General features: G+C 48.1%; 1 protein-coding gene across 2 annotated transcripts in view; it reads left to right on the top strand.

Moving 5' to 3' along the window:
- The window catches only part of CNST (consortin, connexin sorting protein), a 118059-nt gene that overhangs the window by 55995 nt on the left and 43131 nt on the right, over positions 1–18933 (top strand). Inside the window, exon 3 of one of the 2 annotated variants that reach the window (XM_003267340.3) lies at positions 11816–12021. In XM_003267340.3, coding sequence (XP_003267388.2) covers positions 11816–12021 — 206 coding nt within the window. Of the gene's footprint in view, positions 1–11815; positions 12022–18933 lie in introns of those variants that run through there. The other variant, XM_030812560.1, reaches the window with a different exon arrangement.

The raw sequence follows: 18933 nt of genomic DNA, 5'->3' as shown, positions 1-18933 counted from the left end.
TTCCGGGATGTTTTCTGTCTATTTCTTTCTTTCCCCAGAATGGGCCACACTGTACTGTGTTTTTGATATGCATGGTGATTTCTTTGTATTGAAAACCGGACATTGGTGTATTGTGATGTGGTAACTCTGGAAATCAGGGTCTCACCTTTGCTCAGGGTTGGCTGTTCTTGATTACTGAAGCCTTAGCTTGTGTTTCTTTTCCAGTCTTGCAGATTGGCTTGTGCTCAGGTACTCCTTTAACACTCAGCCAGGTCATTTATAATTCTGCCCCAGCCTTCACTTCTGCTTGCACCAAGTTTATGGGTCTTCTCTGGCCCTTTCTAAGCGTGCATCATGTCCTGAGCTGTCGCGTGTAGCTTTCTGATTTCTACAGTATACACAAACATTTTTGAATGCTCTGATTTCCCAAGGAAGCAATCTTCCTGACTTTTTCCCCTGGCTTTAGATTGCCTAGTTTATGTCTCAACCATAATTTTTTTTGCACCCCCTCACCCGCTTGGCTGTGGGTTTTTGATCACCTGACAATATTTTCCAGCAACACCTGCTGCTTTTCTGCTCTGAAGGTGTTCTGAGTTTTGCAACAGAGAGGCAAGTGCCTTGTTTCAGTCTTTGGGTAGCCCCAGACAGATTAGAACAAACACAGTGATTTGCAAGTAAGATCTGCTCTGCTCCCTTCAAAAGCAAGTACAGGGGTGCCACACTGGGAATGAGGGCTGCTGTTGAGCTGGGGAAAGGGGTGAGGCAAGGGCAAGTAAAAACACCCAAAGCTTTGCTACTCTTTTGACATTGTCTTTCTCTTGATTCAGTGGTCACTGTTTTGTTCAGGCATAGCTTTGTTTTCCAGAGTTCTAAGGAAGTTACTTCTTACAGTTCTGGATGTTGTTTTTTTTTTAAATATTTCTGTGAAGGCCTGAGTTTGAAGCTGCCTGTTCTGCCATTTTGCTTATGACACTCAAGGCTTTTTCATTTTAGGGCTTCCAGTAGCAAGAACTGTGCCCAGAGGGATGGAATTAGATCGAACTGTTCTGAAAGAGTACTACTATTTCATATTTTTATACAAAAGCATATTTTAGATAAGGATGTCATTGATTTAGAAACTCAAACCAATTAATCTTTGGGGAGTAATATTATCTCTGTTTTAAAGATGGAAAAAAACAGCACAGATATTGAAGTCTCAAGACACTGGTTGAGATAGAGTTAAAATAATAGAGCTTTAGGAAAACAGTTAAACATAGAATTACCATTTAATCCAGCCATTAACTTCTAGGTATATACCCAAAAGAATGGAAAGCAAGGACCCGAGCAGATACTTGTACACTAAGGTTCATAGCAGCGTTATTCACAGTAGCAAAAAGGTAGAAACAATCCAGATGTCCATCAACTGATGAATGGATAAACAAGATGTAGTACATACATATGAAATGTTCAGATTTAAAAAGGAATGCTAATCTGATACACGCTACGTATGGATGGATGGATGCTGCAGCACAGACAAACCTTGAGGACACTATGCTAAGTAAAAGAAACCAGACACAAAAGGACAAATATTTTATGATTCCACTTATGTAAAGTATGTAGAATAGGCAAATTCATAGAGACAGAAAGTAGAATAGAGGTTTCCAGAGCTGGAGAGAAGGGGAATGAAGAATTAGTATTTTATGGGCACTGAGTTTCTCTTTGGGATGATGAAAAGTTTTGGAAATGGATAGTGGTGATGATTGAACAACATTGTGAATGTATTTTTTTTTTTTTTTTGAGACAGAGTTTAGCTCTTGTTGCCCAGACTAGAGTGCGGTGGCACAATCTTGGCTCACTGCAACCTCTGCCTCCCAGGTTCAAGCGACTCTTCTGCCTCAGCCTCCCAAGTAGCTGGGATTACAGGTGCATGCCACCACGCCTAGCTAATTTTTTGTACTTTTAGTAGAGACGGAGTTTCGCCATGTTGAGCAGGCTGGTCTCGAACTCCTGACCTCAGGTGATCCACCCACCTCAGCCTCCCAAAGTGCTGGGATTACAGGCGTGAGCCACCGTGGCCAGCTGTGGATGTGTTTAATGCCATTGAATTGTATACCTTAAAATGATTAAAATGTTAAATTTTGTGTTATGTTTTTTAAAAAATTAGCCCCGCAAAACCATAACAGGTCAAGTGCAGTGGTTCGAGCCAATAATCCTAGCACTTTGGGAGGCCAAGGCGGGCAGATTGCTTAAGCCCAGGAATTTGAGACCAGTCTGAGCAACATGGCGAAACCCCATCTCTACAAAAAATACATAGAAAAATTAGCCAGGGAGTGTGCACTTGTTGTCCCAGCTACTTCAGAGACTGCAGTGGGAGGATCACTTGAACTGGGGAGGTCAAGGCTGCAGTGAGCCATGATTGCACCACTGCACTCCAGCCTGGGTGACAGAGTGAGACCCTGTCTCAAAAAATATATATATGTAACGCTCCAAACTCAGTGTTAGGGACATACAAAGCTTAACTAATTGAAATTTGCTGAGTTTTATTTTATTTTATTTTATTTTTTTTTTGAGGCGGAGTCTCGCTCTGCCGCCCAGGCTGGAGTGCAGTGGCGCGATCTCGGCTCACTGCAAGCTCCGCCTCCCGGGTTCATGCCATTCTCCTGCCTCAGCCTCTCCGAGTAGCTGGGACTACAGGCGCCCCACACGCCCGGCTTATTTTTTTATATTTTTAGTAGAGACAGGTTTCACCGTGGTCTCGATCTCCTGACCTCGTGATCCGCCCGCCTCGGCCTCCCAAAGTGCTGGGATTACAAGCGTGAGCCACCGCGCCCGGCCGAAATTTGCTGAGTTTTAAAACATAGTTCTCGAGCATTTATTATTTACTATATGCCAGCCACTGTGGTATATGCTTTATGTGGATTATCTCATTTACTCCTTACCACAATCGTATCAAGCATAATACAGTTAGCTCCAATTTATAAATGAGGGATCTGAAGCACAGAGAGATTAAGTAACGTGCCCAATGTCATTGCTAAAAAGTATATCACTGAGATAAAGTACATCTCAGGACTTCATCCCAGGTAGTCTGACTTCAGACTTTGTGTCTAATGGTTAAACTATAATATCTCACTTTTGCTGAACTTTAAAAGTGTGCTTAAAGCAATACATGACTTTCCACAATTTGCCACGCAACAGTTATTACACATTCCTTTCCTCAGGGTGTGTCGGTGGCTATAATTCCTGCCTGCCAGCCTCAGCAAGACGAAACATGATCAGAGAAAAGGTGGATGGTTCACTCTTAAGGGAAATAGTGGATTTGGGTTTGTTTCCATAATTGTCTCTGAAGAATGGCATAACCTTCTGTCAGATTTTTAATTTGATCTAGTTTCATTGCAGTGAAAGGAAGCTTTAACACTTGGATCAAAGAAAGTGTTTGTATAAAAGCAGCGAATGTAGTTTCGAATGATAGGGTACTTGTACTCTGAATAGTAGTATACAGTATTTGAATCATATGAGGCCTTTTTTTTTATTCTTTTTTTCTCTCTCTGTCTCCCTCTCCCTCTCTCCCTCTCCTCCTCTTCCTCTCTCCTGTCTCCCTCTTCTCCTCTCCCCCTCTCCCTCTCTCCCGTCTCCCCCTCCCCCTCTCCCCCTCCCTTCCCCCTCCCCCTCCCGCTCTCCCCCTCCCTCTCTCCCCCTCCCTCTCCTCCTCTTCCTCTCTCCCGTCTCCCCTCTTCTCCTCTCCCCCTCCCTCTCTCCCATCTCCCCTCTTCTCTCCTCCTCTCCCCGTCTCCCCCTCCCTCTCTCCCCCTCCCCCTCTTCCCCCCTTCTCCCCCTCTCTCCCTCTTCCCCCCCTCCTCTTCCTCTCTCCCGTCTCCCCTCTTCTCCTCTCCCCCTCCCTCTCTCCCATCTCCCTCTCTCCCCCTCCTCTCCTCTCTCCCTCTCCCCCTCCCCCTCCCCTCTCCCCTCCCTCTCCCTCTCTCCCTCTCCCCTCCCCCTCCCCCTCTCCCCCTCCCTCTCTCACTCTCTCCCTCTCCTTCTCTTCCTCTCTCCCGTCTCCCCTCTTCTCCTCTCCCCTCCGCCTCCCCCTCCCCTCCCTCTCTCCCGTCTCCCCTCTTCTCCTCCCCCTCCCTCTCTCCCCTCTCCCCTCTCCTCTCCCTCTCTCCCGTCTCCCCTCTTCTCCTCTCCCCCTCCCCCCTCCCCTCCCCTCTCCCCCCTCCCCTCTCCCCCTCTCTACCCTCTCCCCCCTCTCTCCCCTATCCCCCTCTCCCCATCTCTCCCCTCTCCCCCTCCCTCTCTCCCCTCTCCCCCTCCCTCTCTCCCCTCTCCCCCTCCCCCTCTCTCCCTCTCCTCCTCTCCCTCTCTCCCGTCTCCCCTCTTCTCCTCTCCCCCTCCCCCTCTCTCCCTCTGTCTCCTCCTCTCCCTCTCTTCCATCTCCCCTCTCCCTCTCCCCCTCTCCCCTCTCCTCCTCTCCCCCTCTCCCCTCTCCTCCTCTCCCTCTTCCCCATCTCCCCTCTCCCCCCTCCCTCTTCCCCATCTCCCCCTCTCCCCCTCCCTCTCTCCCTCTTCCTCTCTCCCTCTCCCTGTCTCCCCTCTCCTCTCCCTCTCCTTCTTCCCCATCTCCCTCTCTCCCTCTCCTCCTCTCCCTCTCCTCCTCTCCCTCTCCCCGTCTTCTCCTCTCCCTCTCTCTCTCTCCTCTCCCTCTCCCTCTTCCCCGTCTCCCCCCTCTCCCTCCCACTTCCTCTCTCCTCCTCTTCCTCTCTCCTCCTCTTCCTCTCCATCTCCCCCTCCCCCTCCTCCTCTCCCCCTTCCCCTCTCCCTCTCCCCCTCCCCCTCTCTCCCTCCCCTCTCCCCTTCCTTCTCTCCCCTATCCTCCTCTCCCGTCCTCCTCTCTCCTCTCCTTCTCTCCCCATCCCCTCTCTCCTCTCCTCTCCCCTCCCCCTCTCCCCCTGTCCTCCTCTCCCTCCCCCCTCCCTCTCTCCGCTCTCCTCTCTGCCTGTTCCTCTCCTCCTCTCCCTCTCCCCCTCCCCCTCCCCCATCTCCCTCTCTCCCTCTCCATCTCTCCCTCTCTCCTGTCTCCCCCTCTTCTCTCCCTCTCTCCCCACTCCCCCTCTCCCTCTGCTGAGTCTAGCTTTGTCTCCCAGGCTGTAGTGCAGTGGCCTGATCTCGGCTCCCTGCGACCTCCACCTCCCAGGTGTGAGCGATTCTCCTGCCTCAGCCTCCCGAGTAGCTGGAACTACAGGTGCACACCACCGTGCCCGGCTAATTTTTTGTATTTTTAGTACAGATAGGTTTCACCATGTTGGCCAGGCTGGTCTCGAACTCCTGACCTCAGGTGATCCACCCGCCTTGGCCTCCCAAAGTGCTGGGCTTACAGACATGAGCCACCGCACTTGGCCTGCATGAGGCCTTTAAATAACCCTTCCCTATCCTCAAAAATGCCCATCAGCTTAGTTTATGTCACCAGTAACACTACAAGTTGAACATCCCTTATCCAAAATGCTTGAGATTGGAAGTGTTTCAGATTTCAGATTTTTTTTTTATTATGGAATATTTGCATATATATAATGAGATATCTTGAAGATGGGACCCAAGTCTAAACACAACTTTTTTGTGTTTCATATACCCACCCTGTATATAGAGACTGAAGGTCATTTTATGCAATATTTTAAAATAATTTTATACATGAAATAAAACTTTGACTGTAACCTCTCACATGAAGTTAGGTATAGAATTTTCTCCATGTGGCATCTTGTCAGCACTAAAAAAGTTTCAGGTTTTGGAGCATGTCAGATTTCAGATTTACAGATCAGAGATGCTTAACCTGTATCATCATAAATATAATAATCGCCACTCTTTACCTAGGCCTTGGTGTTTTTGTGTGACATCTTTCCAGTCCCCATTTTGACTGCAATAATTTTTTTTTTTTTTTTTTGGAGACAGAGTCTCGCTCTCTTCAACCTCCACTTCCTGGGTTCAAGTGATTCTCCTTCCTCAGCCTCCTGAGTAGCTGGGATTATAGGCATGCGCCACCACACCCAGCTAACTTTTGTATTTTTAGTAGGGACGGGGTTTCCCATGTTGGCCACACTGATCTCGAACTCATGACCTCGTGATCTGCCCGCCTCGACCTCCCAAAGTGCTGGGATTACAGGTGTGAGCCACCATGCCAGGCTGACTGCAATAATTTTTTATTCTCTTAATTACTTACTAACTAGAGTACTGGCTGTGAGATTTTGCCCTTAAACATCCAGTCACATCATTTTCCCATCATGCAGAGAAATGGTTATATCCCTTAGTTATATTAACAGATGGCAGATCAATGCTAGATTATTAAAAGGAACATGAATGTCAGGGTACATTCCTAGTGTTTTAAGGTAAGTCATTAAAGGATACTACTATATTGTTTCACAAAATGCCTCTTGACCACGATCAGAGATAGATTCTAAGCTAAGTGGAGCAGTTATATGTTAGAACTGACACAGAATTCAGGCAGTGTGAGCAATTGAATAAAATTTCTCAATCAAGGTAATTTCCCCAGTCTTTGGCCCATGGTTATTACAAATAATTTTTAAAAAGAAATAAAACCTCTTCACAGCTACTCGGGAGGCTGAGGCAGGAGGATCCTTTGAGCCCATGAGTTGAAATCCAGCCTGGGTAACATAATGAAACCCCATCTCTGGGCCGGGTGCGGTGGCTCACACCTGTAATCCCAGCACTTTGGGAGGCCGAGGCAGGCGAATCACCTGAGATCAGGAGTTCAAGACCAGCCTGACCAACATGGAGAAACCCCGTCTCTACTAAAAATAAAAATTAGCCTGGCGTGGTGGCACATACCCGTAATCCCAGCTACTCGGGAGGCTGAGGCAGGAGAATAGCTTGAACCCGGGAGGTGAAGGTTGCGGTGAGCCAAGATCATGCCATTGCACTCCAGCCTGGGCAACAAGGGCGAGACTCTGTCTCAAAAAAAAAAAGAAAGCTCATCTCTGAAAACCTCAGTAGGCTCATGTAAACCGTCATCTCCACTGTAGAGCTTAATGAGGTTGACAGGTCTTAAATTAGGTCTTATGAATGTACCTGTTACTGTCTTTAAATACTTATAAAATAGCATCACCAAGTTATTTAATGGGTAGTTTTTAACTATAGGTCACTTGGCTTTCACAGATGGCAACGATAAATAGAACTTTTTGTTCTTGTCTAGCTGTATGGATTCATATGTGGCAACAGAATGCTTCATTTATATTGAGTGAGATTTTGTAGGGAATTACATGGGGCAGTATGTTTTGATTTGTTTTTTCTCCTTAACTATAAATATATCTTGAAAAGTTTTTGTGTATTAGAAGGAATTTTAGGTCAAACATGGTGGCTGGCGCCTGTACTGCCAGCATTTTGGGAGGCCAAGATGGGAGGACCAGTTGAGGCCAGAAGTTGAAGACAAGCCTGGGCAACATAGCAAGACACCACCCCCACCGCCCACTCAGAAAGTTTAAAAATCATCCAGGCTTGGTGTTGTGTGCCTGTGGTTCCAGCTACTCGGGACGCTGAGGTGGGAGGGTTGCTTAAGCCTGGGAGGTTGAGGCTTCAGTGAGTCATGATTGTGCCACTGCACTCCAGCCTGAGCAACAGAATGAGACTTACTTTTTTCTTTTTTCTTTTTTGAGATGGAGTCTCACTCTGTCCCCAGGCTGGAGTGCAATGGCCCAATCTTGGCTCACTGCAATCTTTGCCTCCTGGGTTCCAGTGATTCTCCTGCCTCAGCCTCCCAAGTAGCTGGGACTACATGCATATGCCACCATGCCTGGCTGATTTTTGTATTTTTAGTAGAGACGGGGTTTTACAATGTTGGCCAGGATGGTCTCAATCTCTTGACCTCATGATCCACCTGCCTTGGCCTCCCAAAGTGCTGGGATTACAGGTGTGAGCCACTGTACCCGGCCAAGACATTTTTTTCAAGCAAAACTTTGTAAGACTCATGTGACACCAAATGTAATAACAAAAATTTTTTGAAAGTCACATGGAAAAATACTAAAATTTCTATGTTACATCATGAATGCTTTATTAATATTGTTTTAAAATCTTAGTATATTATAAAGACACACAATTCACAATTGTCAGCTCACAGCACATCAGTCTAAGTACTCCTGATCATGCTGTTTATTTTCTTTATTATTGCTTTTACTAAAAATAAGCTCTTAGAATATTATCCCATACTAAAAAGAAATGAACTGTCAAGCATTAAAAGACAGAGGAAAATTTAATTCATGTTACTAAGTGAAAGAAGGCAGTCTGAAAAGGCTACATATTGTATGATAAAGTGTGAAAAAATATATACAAGCTCAATGATGTTCAAACCTACAGTACTGGTTAATAATAACCTAAGCAATTTAATACTCCAGCCTGGTTCTTATAACTCCTGTTATTCACTATGACATAAGTCATATAAACTTTATTAGCTTTAACTACCCTTTCCTCTGAATGTTTGTTTGTCCTCAAATAAGATTGGACTTGTCTCAGAAGTGCTTTACCAATCTTGTGACCTTTTTCATTTAAGTGACAATAAAGCTGTTTTTCAGGCTGAGACTTAGGAGCACTCCTGCTTTTTGCATGCACTGTCTCATTTAATCCTCACACTAATATTATAAGTTAGATGCAATAGCCCCCGTGTTACAGAGGAAAACAGAGGATCAAAGAGATTAGCTTGCCAAAAGTACGGCTAATAAATAGGTGAAGCATGCTGGGAACTTAGGGCTGCCTTAATATCCATGTCATTCTTCCAACTCTTTGGCAACAGTTTTCTAATATGAGTTGTTTGCTCCATTAATGTTGTGAAACTAAGAACGCTGTATTTTAAGTGACTTAAAATTCCAAGTAACCAGAATATGGCTAATATTACTTTCCTATTTTATATGTGCCTAAAGTACATCCTTGGTCATTTCATCACATGTATAACAATTGCTATGATTATTTGAGCCACGATAGAATTCTATTCTAAGAACTTGGCAGAGCTAGAAACAAGAACCTGCTCTTTGGTAGGGAGTATTGCAGCACGCTTCTTGCAAGGACATTCAGTTTTCTTGCCTGAAAAGCAAGCACACCACTATTTGTATAGTCACCAATCTAGGCAAGGGAGGAAGAATGGTTTCAAAAATATACCCAGAAAGGAACTAGAAGATACTTGTATTAGGTGGGTAACCTTACCTTCCATTATTGTAAATAGTTGCTCAAGCTTCTTCACAGTAATGGTCTGCGTGTCTTACATAGCAAAATCTCTGGAGATTTTGAATGTTTTTGATGGTCAGAACTAGAGAACTTCTCTATCCAATCTCTTCGTTTTAGATAGGGAAACTATATAGGTCAGTGAGTAAAATGTCTAATCCAAGGTCTCTTGGAAAAATAATAGCACAACTGAAGTCTCTTGCTCCTTTTCCAGTGCTCTCTGATTTTATATTACTCTGTCCCCGCAAGGAATGTTATCTCGAGGTAAGATGGTTTTGTATAGTAATAGTTATCTCTGAAGCTCATGGATTATCTGACAGATAATCCTTTTATAGTATGAGTCTTGTAAGTTTTGCTAATGTCTTCAGTGATTTAGTGTGACCCATCTGAGCCTAGATCATATTTTCCTTCCCCTCCCTACACTCAATGATTAAAGTATGATATTCATTCTAATTGCCCATTAGCCTCCTGCTGCTCTTGGAATCCTTAGACTTCTGTGGGCTTTTGGAACTTCTGCTGTTAGGTTTCATGAATAATAGTCCCCCTTCTGTTGCGTTTCTCTGGTTACATCATTTTATTTACCAATGTATTGCTTTTTAATATTGGTAACATTGAATATTAAAGTAAGTGATAAAATGGATCAAGCAGGAAACTTGACCATTGCAAATCGATGCTAACTAAGTAACCGAGATAATCACAATGCAGGTTACCGATTATCCAGGACTTTTTTTGGTCTCCTTTGGAAAGGGAGTCATCAATTCTGTCCTTTTTCCTTACCTTTGAAAGTCCATCCTTCTTTGGCAGTAGTCTTCAAGGGTTTTATTTAGCTCCCTTTTACTAAAAACGAGCATCACAAAATCTCATCTGTTTCTTACAAAGAAGCCTGGAGTAATACCCTCATAACTATAAGGGAATAATGTCATCAACAGAAGAATGGAATTTGGGAAGCTGACCTTATCACAGTCTGTATGAGATTAAATGTCTTGGGCATAGTAGTGTGGCTGGAGAAAAGGGAAAGAAAACAGTAATTCTCTTAGTTTCTTTGTAGTTCTCCCTGGAAAACTCCTTTACCCACATTGGCACCCTTTTGGTTTTGCTACTATGGTGGTTAGAGAATTAGAAAGCAGAAGAATCACCTATGTTTTTAGAAATACCCTAAAAAATGGCAGGCCATCACTGGGCCTTGTACTTCTAATGGCTAAAATGTATAGCGACATAAAGTGTCTAGAAGAGAATTCTCTAAAATACAAGTAATCACTGTAGGTGATTTTTTAAAGAAGCACAGCACGTGGAATTGTAGTGTTGAAGACACCGTGCTGGGTTTCACTGGACTAACCCCTGTGCTGCCGGAGTTGATCTGAAATAGAAGATGACATCTTATACCAATTACTGTACTGCAACCTAGCATCATACGAGGCCATATACTGGCTTCAGAGGAAAGTAACTTGACTTCAAGCTCATTTTATAGGGAAAGATGTGGATTTTATTAGAGTAGAACATAAATAGGCTTAAACAGGAGGAAAATATTCTAGATGTTAGGATCTGTAATTGCTCAGAAAGGCAGGGAGTATTTTACTTTGGGAGATGAAGAATGGGCCAGTCTGGCCAGGGCAGTGGGTTTCACGTTCAAATCCAAAGATATGAACTAGAGGGCAGTAGAAGGCAGGGCTCTGGGCACACTCTACAGGGAGGACGGCTTCAGTCGTGGTGCATGCACACGATGGGCTCTGGGCACACTCTACAGGGAGTCGGCTTCAGTCGTGCATACACACAATGGGCTCTGGGCGCACTCTACAGGGAGGACGGCTTCAGTCGTGCATACACACAATGGGCTCTGGGCACACTCTACAGGGAGGACGGCTTCAGTCGTGGTGCATGCACACGATGGGCTCTGGGCACACTCTACAGGGAGGACGGCTTCAGTCGTGCATACACACGATGGGCTCTGGGCACACTCTACAGGGAGGACGGCTTCAGTCATGCATGCACACGATGGGCTCTGGGCGCACTCTACAGGGAGGACGGCGTCAGTCGTGCATGCACACGATGGGCTCTGGGCGCACTCTACAGGGAGGACGGCTTCAGTCGTGCATGCACACGATGGGCTCTGGGCGCACTCTACAGGGAGGACGGCTTCAGTCGTGCATACACACGATATTACTGAAGAAGATCCTTTCTGAGGCAAGCTAGCTAAAGGTATGCACATAGGCAGATAGTCTCTTAAATTTGAACATGAATATTAAAACTGACACTGAGATTTCAGTGAAGGGTGAAGTTATAATTTATAAGAGTGTTTCAGATTTGGTGTATTTCAGTAGCTGTTAAGCATTTATTTATTAGTGATTTTTGAGAAGTTTGTGTTACTTCTTTTTATTAGGAAAAACATTTCACTAGCCATTAGCTCTGGTATCTGAATTCCTGCTACTCTCCTAGCATCTAGAAGTATTTCTGATATTATCAGGCAGAGTTTAATCAGAAAGACTCAACTTCTTTAGTGGTTTCATATGATAAACACATTTACCTTCCTGTTCAGGTCTGTTTTAGTTTGGGCAAGCCAGGGCATCAAACTATATGTAATTGTTTTAATGTGTTACACCTTCATGGGAATTGATCCTAACATAGGCATTTTCTTTACTTCTTAAAGGACTTTTTTCAGGAGATATTGCACCTTTAATGCAAGAAAAAGTACTAAGTGCAGTCACACATGCTGTTGGTGATGAAGAAGCTGCTGAAGTAAATGCTAATGAGCAGCCAGAGGTGCCGAAGCTTGTTCTGCAGTCTCTGTTTTCACTTATACGAGGTGAAGTTGAGCAGTTGGATTCAAGAGCACTTCCCCTTTGCCTTCATCAGGTACTCTGGTAAACCCTTCACTTTCAGCCTCACGAAAATTCTCCTAGCAGCGTTTGGAATGATCTAAAATGCTGTCTTGGCTGGGTGCGGTGGCTCACGCCTGTAATCCCAGCATTTTGGGAGGCTGAGGTGGGTGGATGGCTTGAGCTCAGGAGTTCAAGACCAGCCTGGGCAACATGGCGAAACCCCATCTCTACAAAATATACAAAAATTAGCCAGACATGGTGGCGCGCACCTGTAGTCCCAGCTACTTGGGAGGCTGAGGTGGGACGATCACTCAAGCCTGGAAGGCAAAAGTTGCGTTGAGCTGACGTTGCACCACTGCACTCCGGCCTGGGAGACAGAGTGAGAGAACCTGTCTCTAAATAAATAAATAAATATAAAAATAAAAAATAAAATGCAATCTCTGTAATTGATTGTGTCCCACTCATCACTGGTGAGCCTGGGGGAGGGTGACCCTAGTGAGATATTTGGCATATTACTAATTGATGGCCACACCTTGGCCTTGGATAATCCATAGTTTAAACAGTGGCTCACTTTTTAAATCAGCGATTAAGCTGTGTAAGAGTTTGATAAACATCTACCAGGTGCCAAAGACCCTGCTGGACACTGGGTAAACAAAGATTACTTAGCAGAATATGCCCGTAAGAGCCCCTGCGGAACAGGAGCAACAGTTATATCGATAAGTAATTGTGGAATTTTGTGTTCAGTGTTAGAGTAAACATACGTTAAAGATTCAGCAGCACAAAATGAGTGATTAATTATGCCCTGTGGACAGTTGGGAACAGAAGGCGACTCTTGAGCTGGGTTTTCCAGGCTTATTAGGCACTCAGTGGATTAACAGAATGAGCTGGTCCAGGAAGAGATCAGCCTGTGAAAGCCATGGCTGGGATATTATTGGAGATGAAGATGGAAAAAGAGGAGGTGAGATTGAATAGCTGGTGACATTGAGGCTTTATTTTTAGGGACTGGGAATTTTTAATTATAAGAGTGCCTGAATCACATTTGAATTTTAAGAAAAGAACTCTTTTGAGGATTAGGAGGGTATATATGTTAGAGGATGGAGAGGCTGGAAACTGGGGAGACTTTAGGCCAGTGATGAGGAAACTTTTTTTTTACATAAGAGCTAATTCAGAAGAAATTAAGATATTTGAGCTGTATTTTATTTTTTTTTATTGTGTTTATTTATTTATTTATTTTGAGACAGAGTCTCACTCTGTTGCCCAGGCTGGAGTGCAGTGGCATGATCTCAGCTCACTGTAATCTCCATCCCCCAGATTCAAGCCATTCTCCTGCCTCAGCCTCCTGAGTAGATGGGATTACAGGCACGTACCACCACGCCTGGCTAATTTTTGTATTTTAATAGAGATGGGGTTTCACCATGTTGGCCAGGCTGTTCTCAAACTCCTGACCTCAGGTGATCCACCCGCTTCGGCCTTCCAAAGCGCTAGGATTAACAGGTGCAAGCCACTGTACCCAGCCTGCATTTTATTTTTACATAAAATGAAAATAACTGGTACATGGGAATGGAGAGAGTGATTTACTTTTGTAATGAGAAGTGAATAATTTTTAATTTTTAACCCATTTAGAAAAAAAAGTGCAGCTGGCTGCAAGTGCCCAGTTTTACATAAACATGCTCTTTGAGGCTGAAGCAAATTTGACTAATTGTCAATGTGAAAATAAAGTAGAAAAACTGTTCTTGGAGTTATTTCTAAACAGAATTTGTCTCTAATCCTAATGTAACAAAAACGGATATGATGTTACATTAGGATCAGAGATAAGAGTATTCTCAGGGCAAACAGAAAATGGGATAAAAAATAAAGTAGGCCGGGCACGGTGGCTCATACCTATAATCCCAGCACTTTGGGAGGCTGAGGTGAGTGAATCATGTGAGGTCAGGAGTTCGAGACCAGCCTGGCCAACACAGTGAAGCCTCATCTCTTCTAAAAATATACACACACAAAAAAATTAACCAGGCATGGTGGCACATGCCTGTAGTCCCAGCTACTCGAGAGGCTGAGGCAGGAGAATTGCTTGAACCCGGGAGGCAGAGGTTGCAGTGAGCCGAGATTGTACCACTGCACTCCAGCCTGGGTGACAGAGTGAGACTCTGTCTCAAAAAAAAAAGGAAAATAGGGCCAGGCGCGGTAGCTCATACCTGTAATGCAGCACTCTGGGAGGTCGAGGCAGGCAGATTGCTTGAGCCCTGGAGTTCAAGACTAGCCTAGGCAACATCGTGTAACCTTGTCTCTACAAAAAAAAAAAAAAAATTTAGCCAGGCACGGTGGCGTGCGCCTGTAATCCCAGCTACTCAGGAGGCTAAGGTGGGAGGATTGCATGAGCCCAGGAGTTTGAGGCTGCAATGAGCTGTGATTCCACCACTGCACTCCAGCCTGGGTAACAGAGTAAGACCCTGTGTAAAAACAAACAAACAACAAAAAAAAAAACAAAAAGTTCAATAGGTTTTGTCCCAATTCAGGAAAATGTATACTTTTACAAATTTGTATTACCTCCTTTATGAACTTGAAGAATGCCTCTGAGGAAATGTATACTCCTGGCCTCTAAGCTGTCATGAACTCACCATTGTTGAGTAGCACCAACACCAAGGCAGCTTTCTAATCACTCAGCTTTCACTGCATTTGAACAGTGGATTGCACGGCAATCTTTTCTCCCCTGGGAAAGAAGATTAGAGAATACAGTGGTGGTTTAAAAGTATGGGCTTTGGCCCTACCACAAGCTAAGTGGCTTTTGGTTTCTTCTGTGGTAAAGTAATAGAGGATTAAATGAGATAATGCATGTAAAAGCACTTAACATATGTTTCACGTACAGTAAAAGCCAAAGAAATATTAAACATTTAAACTCTATTCCTACTGTCACTAATTCAGAGATTGCTCATTGGAAATCAAGGCTGGGGATCAGCAAAGAAATACTGATGCCATTAGAAAGCTGAGACATCAGGGTGACAAGATTCGGTTGATGGCTACCTCCTCAGCCCAAGAAGACAGAATATCCTGTCACCTCCCAAGGGACACACAAATCAGGGAGGGACGGAGGTATATTTTATTCATTTTAGTAATTCCCAGCACATCACATGGTATATTTCACCTAGATTTCCCAGTTATTGACATTTTAATCAAATTTTTGCTCTTTTTTTTGCTGGGACTATAGGCACGCGCCATTGCGCCCAGCTAATTTTTGTATTTTTAGTAGAGATAGGGTTTCACCATGTTGCCCAGACTGGTCTTCAACTCCTGATCTCAGGTGATCCACCCGCCTCGACCTCCCAAAGTGCTGGGATTACAGGCGTGAGCCACTGCACCCGGCCTTTGCTGGGATTACAGGCGTGAGCCACCGCGCCCGGCTTTTGCTGGGATTACAGGCGTGAGCCACCGCGCCCGGCTTTTGCTGGGATTACAGGCGTGAGCCACCGCGCCCGGCCTTTGCTGGGATTACAGGCGTGAGCCACCTCGCCTGGCCTTTGCTGGGATTACAGGCGTAGCCACCGCGCCCGGCCTTTGCTGGGATTACCAGCGTGAGCCACCGCGCCCGGCCTTTGCTGGGATTCCAGGCGTGAGCCACCGCGCCCGGCCTTTGCGGGATTACCGGCGTGAGCCACCTCGCCCGGCCTTTGCTGGGATTACCGGCGTGAGCCACCTCGCCCGGCCTTTGCTGGGATTACAGGCGTGAGCCACCGCGCCCGGCCTTTGCTGGGATTACCGGCGTGAGCCACCTCGCCCGGCCTTTGCTGGGATTACAGGCGTGAGCCACCGTGCCCGGCCTTTGCTGGGATTACAGGCATGAGCCACCGCGCCCGGCCTTTGCTGGGATTACAGGCGTAGCCACTGCACCTGGCCTTTTTGCTCTTGCTCTCTCTCGTGCACACACACAAATTTTTTCCATTGAAACACTTGAAAGTAATTTGCATTATGACACTTCACCCCTAAATATTTGTACATAAATCTTCCAGGAAGGATACTCTCCTACATAACATACAAGGCCATTATCAACCCCAAGAAATGAGTCACTGATGCAATAAAATTACTTAATATACAATCCATATTCAAATTTCCCCCAAGTAGTTCCACAAATGTTCTGTGTAACTGTTTTCCCCCAATGCTGGATTCAGTGCGGGATGATATGTTGCATTCAACTGTCGGTATTCTTTAGTCTCCTGTAATCCAGAATGCTCCCTGCTTTTCTGTCTGTATCAGTCTTTCTTTCTCCGCCCCTTTCTTTCTTTCACACTGACATTTATTTTTTTTTTCTCTTTTTTTTTTTTTTTTTTTTTTTTAAGATGCGTATCGAACATATTAGGAAGGTTACACATGGGAAGTCGGGGAATAGAAATTGGGGGTGGGAGTTAAAATAAGGTAGAGAGGGACTTTATGTGGATCAGTGATAATAACTCAATCCTCTATTTGACAAAGAAGAGGGAGAAGGAAGAGGAAGAAAAAGAAAGTGGGATAAAGGATCAGAAAGGGAGGAAAATAGAAAAAATTAGAGTATGACTCCAGGGTAGACCTGTTTTGTTGTCACTGAGTTGGTTGGTTGGTTTGTCTGTTGTATTTTTCATGATTTGCCAAGTTGGCCAGACTGGTCTCGAACTCCTAGCCCGAAGTGATCAACCCGCCTCGCCCCCCAGAGTGCTGGGACCACAGGCGTGAGCCACCACGTCCAGCCCCCCACATTGCTTCTGGCCTCCATTGTAGACCTCCCAGACGGAGCGGCCGGGCAGAGGCGCTCCTCACTTCCTCCTGGACGGGGCGGCCGGGCAGAGGCGCTCCTCACTTCCCAGACGGGGCGGCCGGGCAGAGGCGCTCCTCACTTCTTCCCGGACGGGGCGGCCAGGCAGAGGCGCTCCTCACCTCCCAGACGATAGGTGGCCGGGCAGAGGCGCTCCTCATTTCACAGATGAGGTGGCCGGGCAGAGGCGCTCCTCACTTCCCAGACGATGGGTGGCCGGGCAGAGGCGCTCCTCACTTCCCAGACGGTGGGTGGCCGGGCAGAGGCGCTCCTCACTTCTCAGACGGGGCGGCCGGGCAGAGGCGCTCCTCACTTCCCAGACGATGGGTGGCCGGGCAGAGGCGCTCCTCACTTCCCAGACAATGGGTGGCCGGGCAGAGGCTCTCCTCACTTCCTAGACGGGGCGGCCGGGCAGAGGCGCTCCTCACTTACCAGACAGGGCGGCCGGGCAGAGGCGCTCCTCACTTCCCAGACGGGGTGGCCGGGCAGAGGCGCTCCTCACTTCCCAGACGGTGGGTGGCCAGGCAGAGGCACTCCTCACTTCCCAGATGGGGCGGCCGGGCAGAGGCGCTCCTCACTTCTTCCCGGACGGGGCGGCTGGGCAGAGGCGCTCCTCACTTCTTCCCGGACGGGGCGGCCGGGCAGAGGCGCTCCTCACTTCCCAGACGGGGCGGCCGGGCAGAGGCGCTCCTCACTTCTTCCGGACGGGGCGGCCGGGCAGAGGCGCTCCTCACTTCCCAGACGGGGCAGCCAGGCAGAGGCGCTCCTCACTTCTTCCCGGATGGGGCGGCCGGGCAGAGGCGCTCCTCACTTCTTCCCGGACGGGGCGGCCGGGCAGAGGCGCTCCTCACTTCTTCCCGGATGGGCGGCCGGGCAGAGGCGCTCCTCACTTCTTCCCGGACGGGGCGGCCGGGCAGAGGTGCTCTCACTTCCCAGATGGGGCGGCCGGGCAGAGGCCTCCTCACTTCTTCCCGGACGGGGCGGCCGGGCAGAGGCGCTCCTCACTTCTTCCCGACGGGGCGGCCGGGCAGAGGCGCTCCTCACCTCCCAGACGATAGGTGGCGGGCAGAGGCGCTCCTCATTTCACAGATGAGGTGGCCGGGCAGAGGCGCTCCTCACTTCCCTGACGGGGCGGCCGGGCAGAGGCGCTCCTCGCTTCCCAGACGGTGGGTGGCCGGGCAGAGGCGCTCCTCACTTCCCAGACGGTGGGTGGCCGGGCAGAGGCGCTCCTCACTTCCCAGACGGGGTGGCCGGGCAGAGGCGCTCCTCACTTCCCAGACAGTGGGTGGCCGGGCAGAGGCGCTCCTCACTTCCCAGACGGTGGGTGGCCGGGCAGAGGCGCTCCTCACTTCCCAGACAATGGGTGGCCGGGCAGAGGTTCTCCTCACTTCCAGACGGGGCGGCCGGGCAGAGGCGCTCCTCACTTCCCAGACAGGGCGGCCGGGCAGAGGCGCTCCTCACTTCCCAGACAGGGTGGCCGGGCAGAGGCGCTCCTCACTTCCCAGACGGTGGGTGGCCGGCAGAGGCACTCCTCACTTCCCAGACGGTGGGTGGCCGGGCAGAGGCACTCCTCACTTCCCAGACGGGGCGGCCGGGCAGAGGTGCTCCTCACTTCTTCCCGGATGGGGCGGCCGGGCAGAGGCGCTCCTCACTTCTTCCCGGACGGGGCGGCCGGGCAGAGGCGCTCCTCGCTTCCCAGACGGGGCGGCCGGGCAGAGGCGCTCCTCACTTCCCAGACGGGGCAGCCGGGCAGAGGCGCTCCTCACTTCTTCCCGGATGGGGCGGCCGGGCAGAGGCGCTCCTCACTTCTTCCCGGACGGGGCGGCCGGGCAGAGGCGCTCCTCACTTCCCAGACGGGGCGGCCGGGCAGAGGCGCTCCTCACTTCTTCCCGGATGGGGTGGCCGGGCAGAGGCGCTGCTCACTTCTTCCCGGGCGGGGCGGCCGGGCAGAGGCGCTCCTCACTTCTTCCCGGACGGGGCGGCCGGGCAGAGGCGCTCCTCACTTCTTCCCGGATGGGGTGGCCGGGCAGAGGTGCTCCTCACTTCTTCCCGGACGGGGCGGCCGGGCAGAGGCGCTCCTCACTTCCCAGATGGGGCGGCCAGGCAGAGGCGCTCCTCACTTCTTCCCAGATGGGGCGGCCGGGCAGAGGCGCTCCTCACTTCTTCCCG

This window comes from Nomascus leucogenys, chromosome 5 (genome assembly GCF_006542625.1).
Source record: "Nomascus leucogenys isolate Asia chromosome 5, Asia_NLE_v1, whole genome shotgun sequence".
Lineage (NCBI taxonomy): Eukaryota > Metazoa > Chordata > Mammalia > Primates > Hylobatidae > Nomascus > Nomascus leucogenys.
The sequence above is the reverse complement of the archived record's forward strand: the minus strand, read 5'-3'. Positions and strand labels throughout refer to the sequence as shown.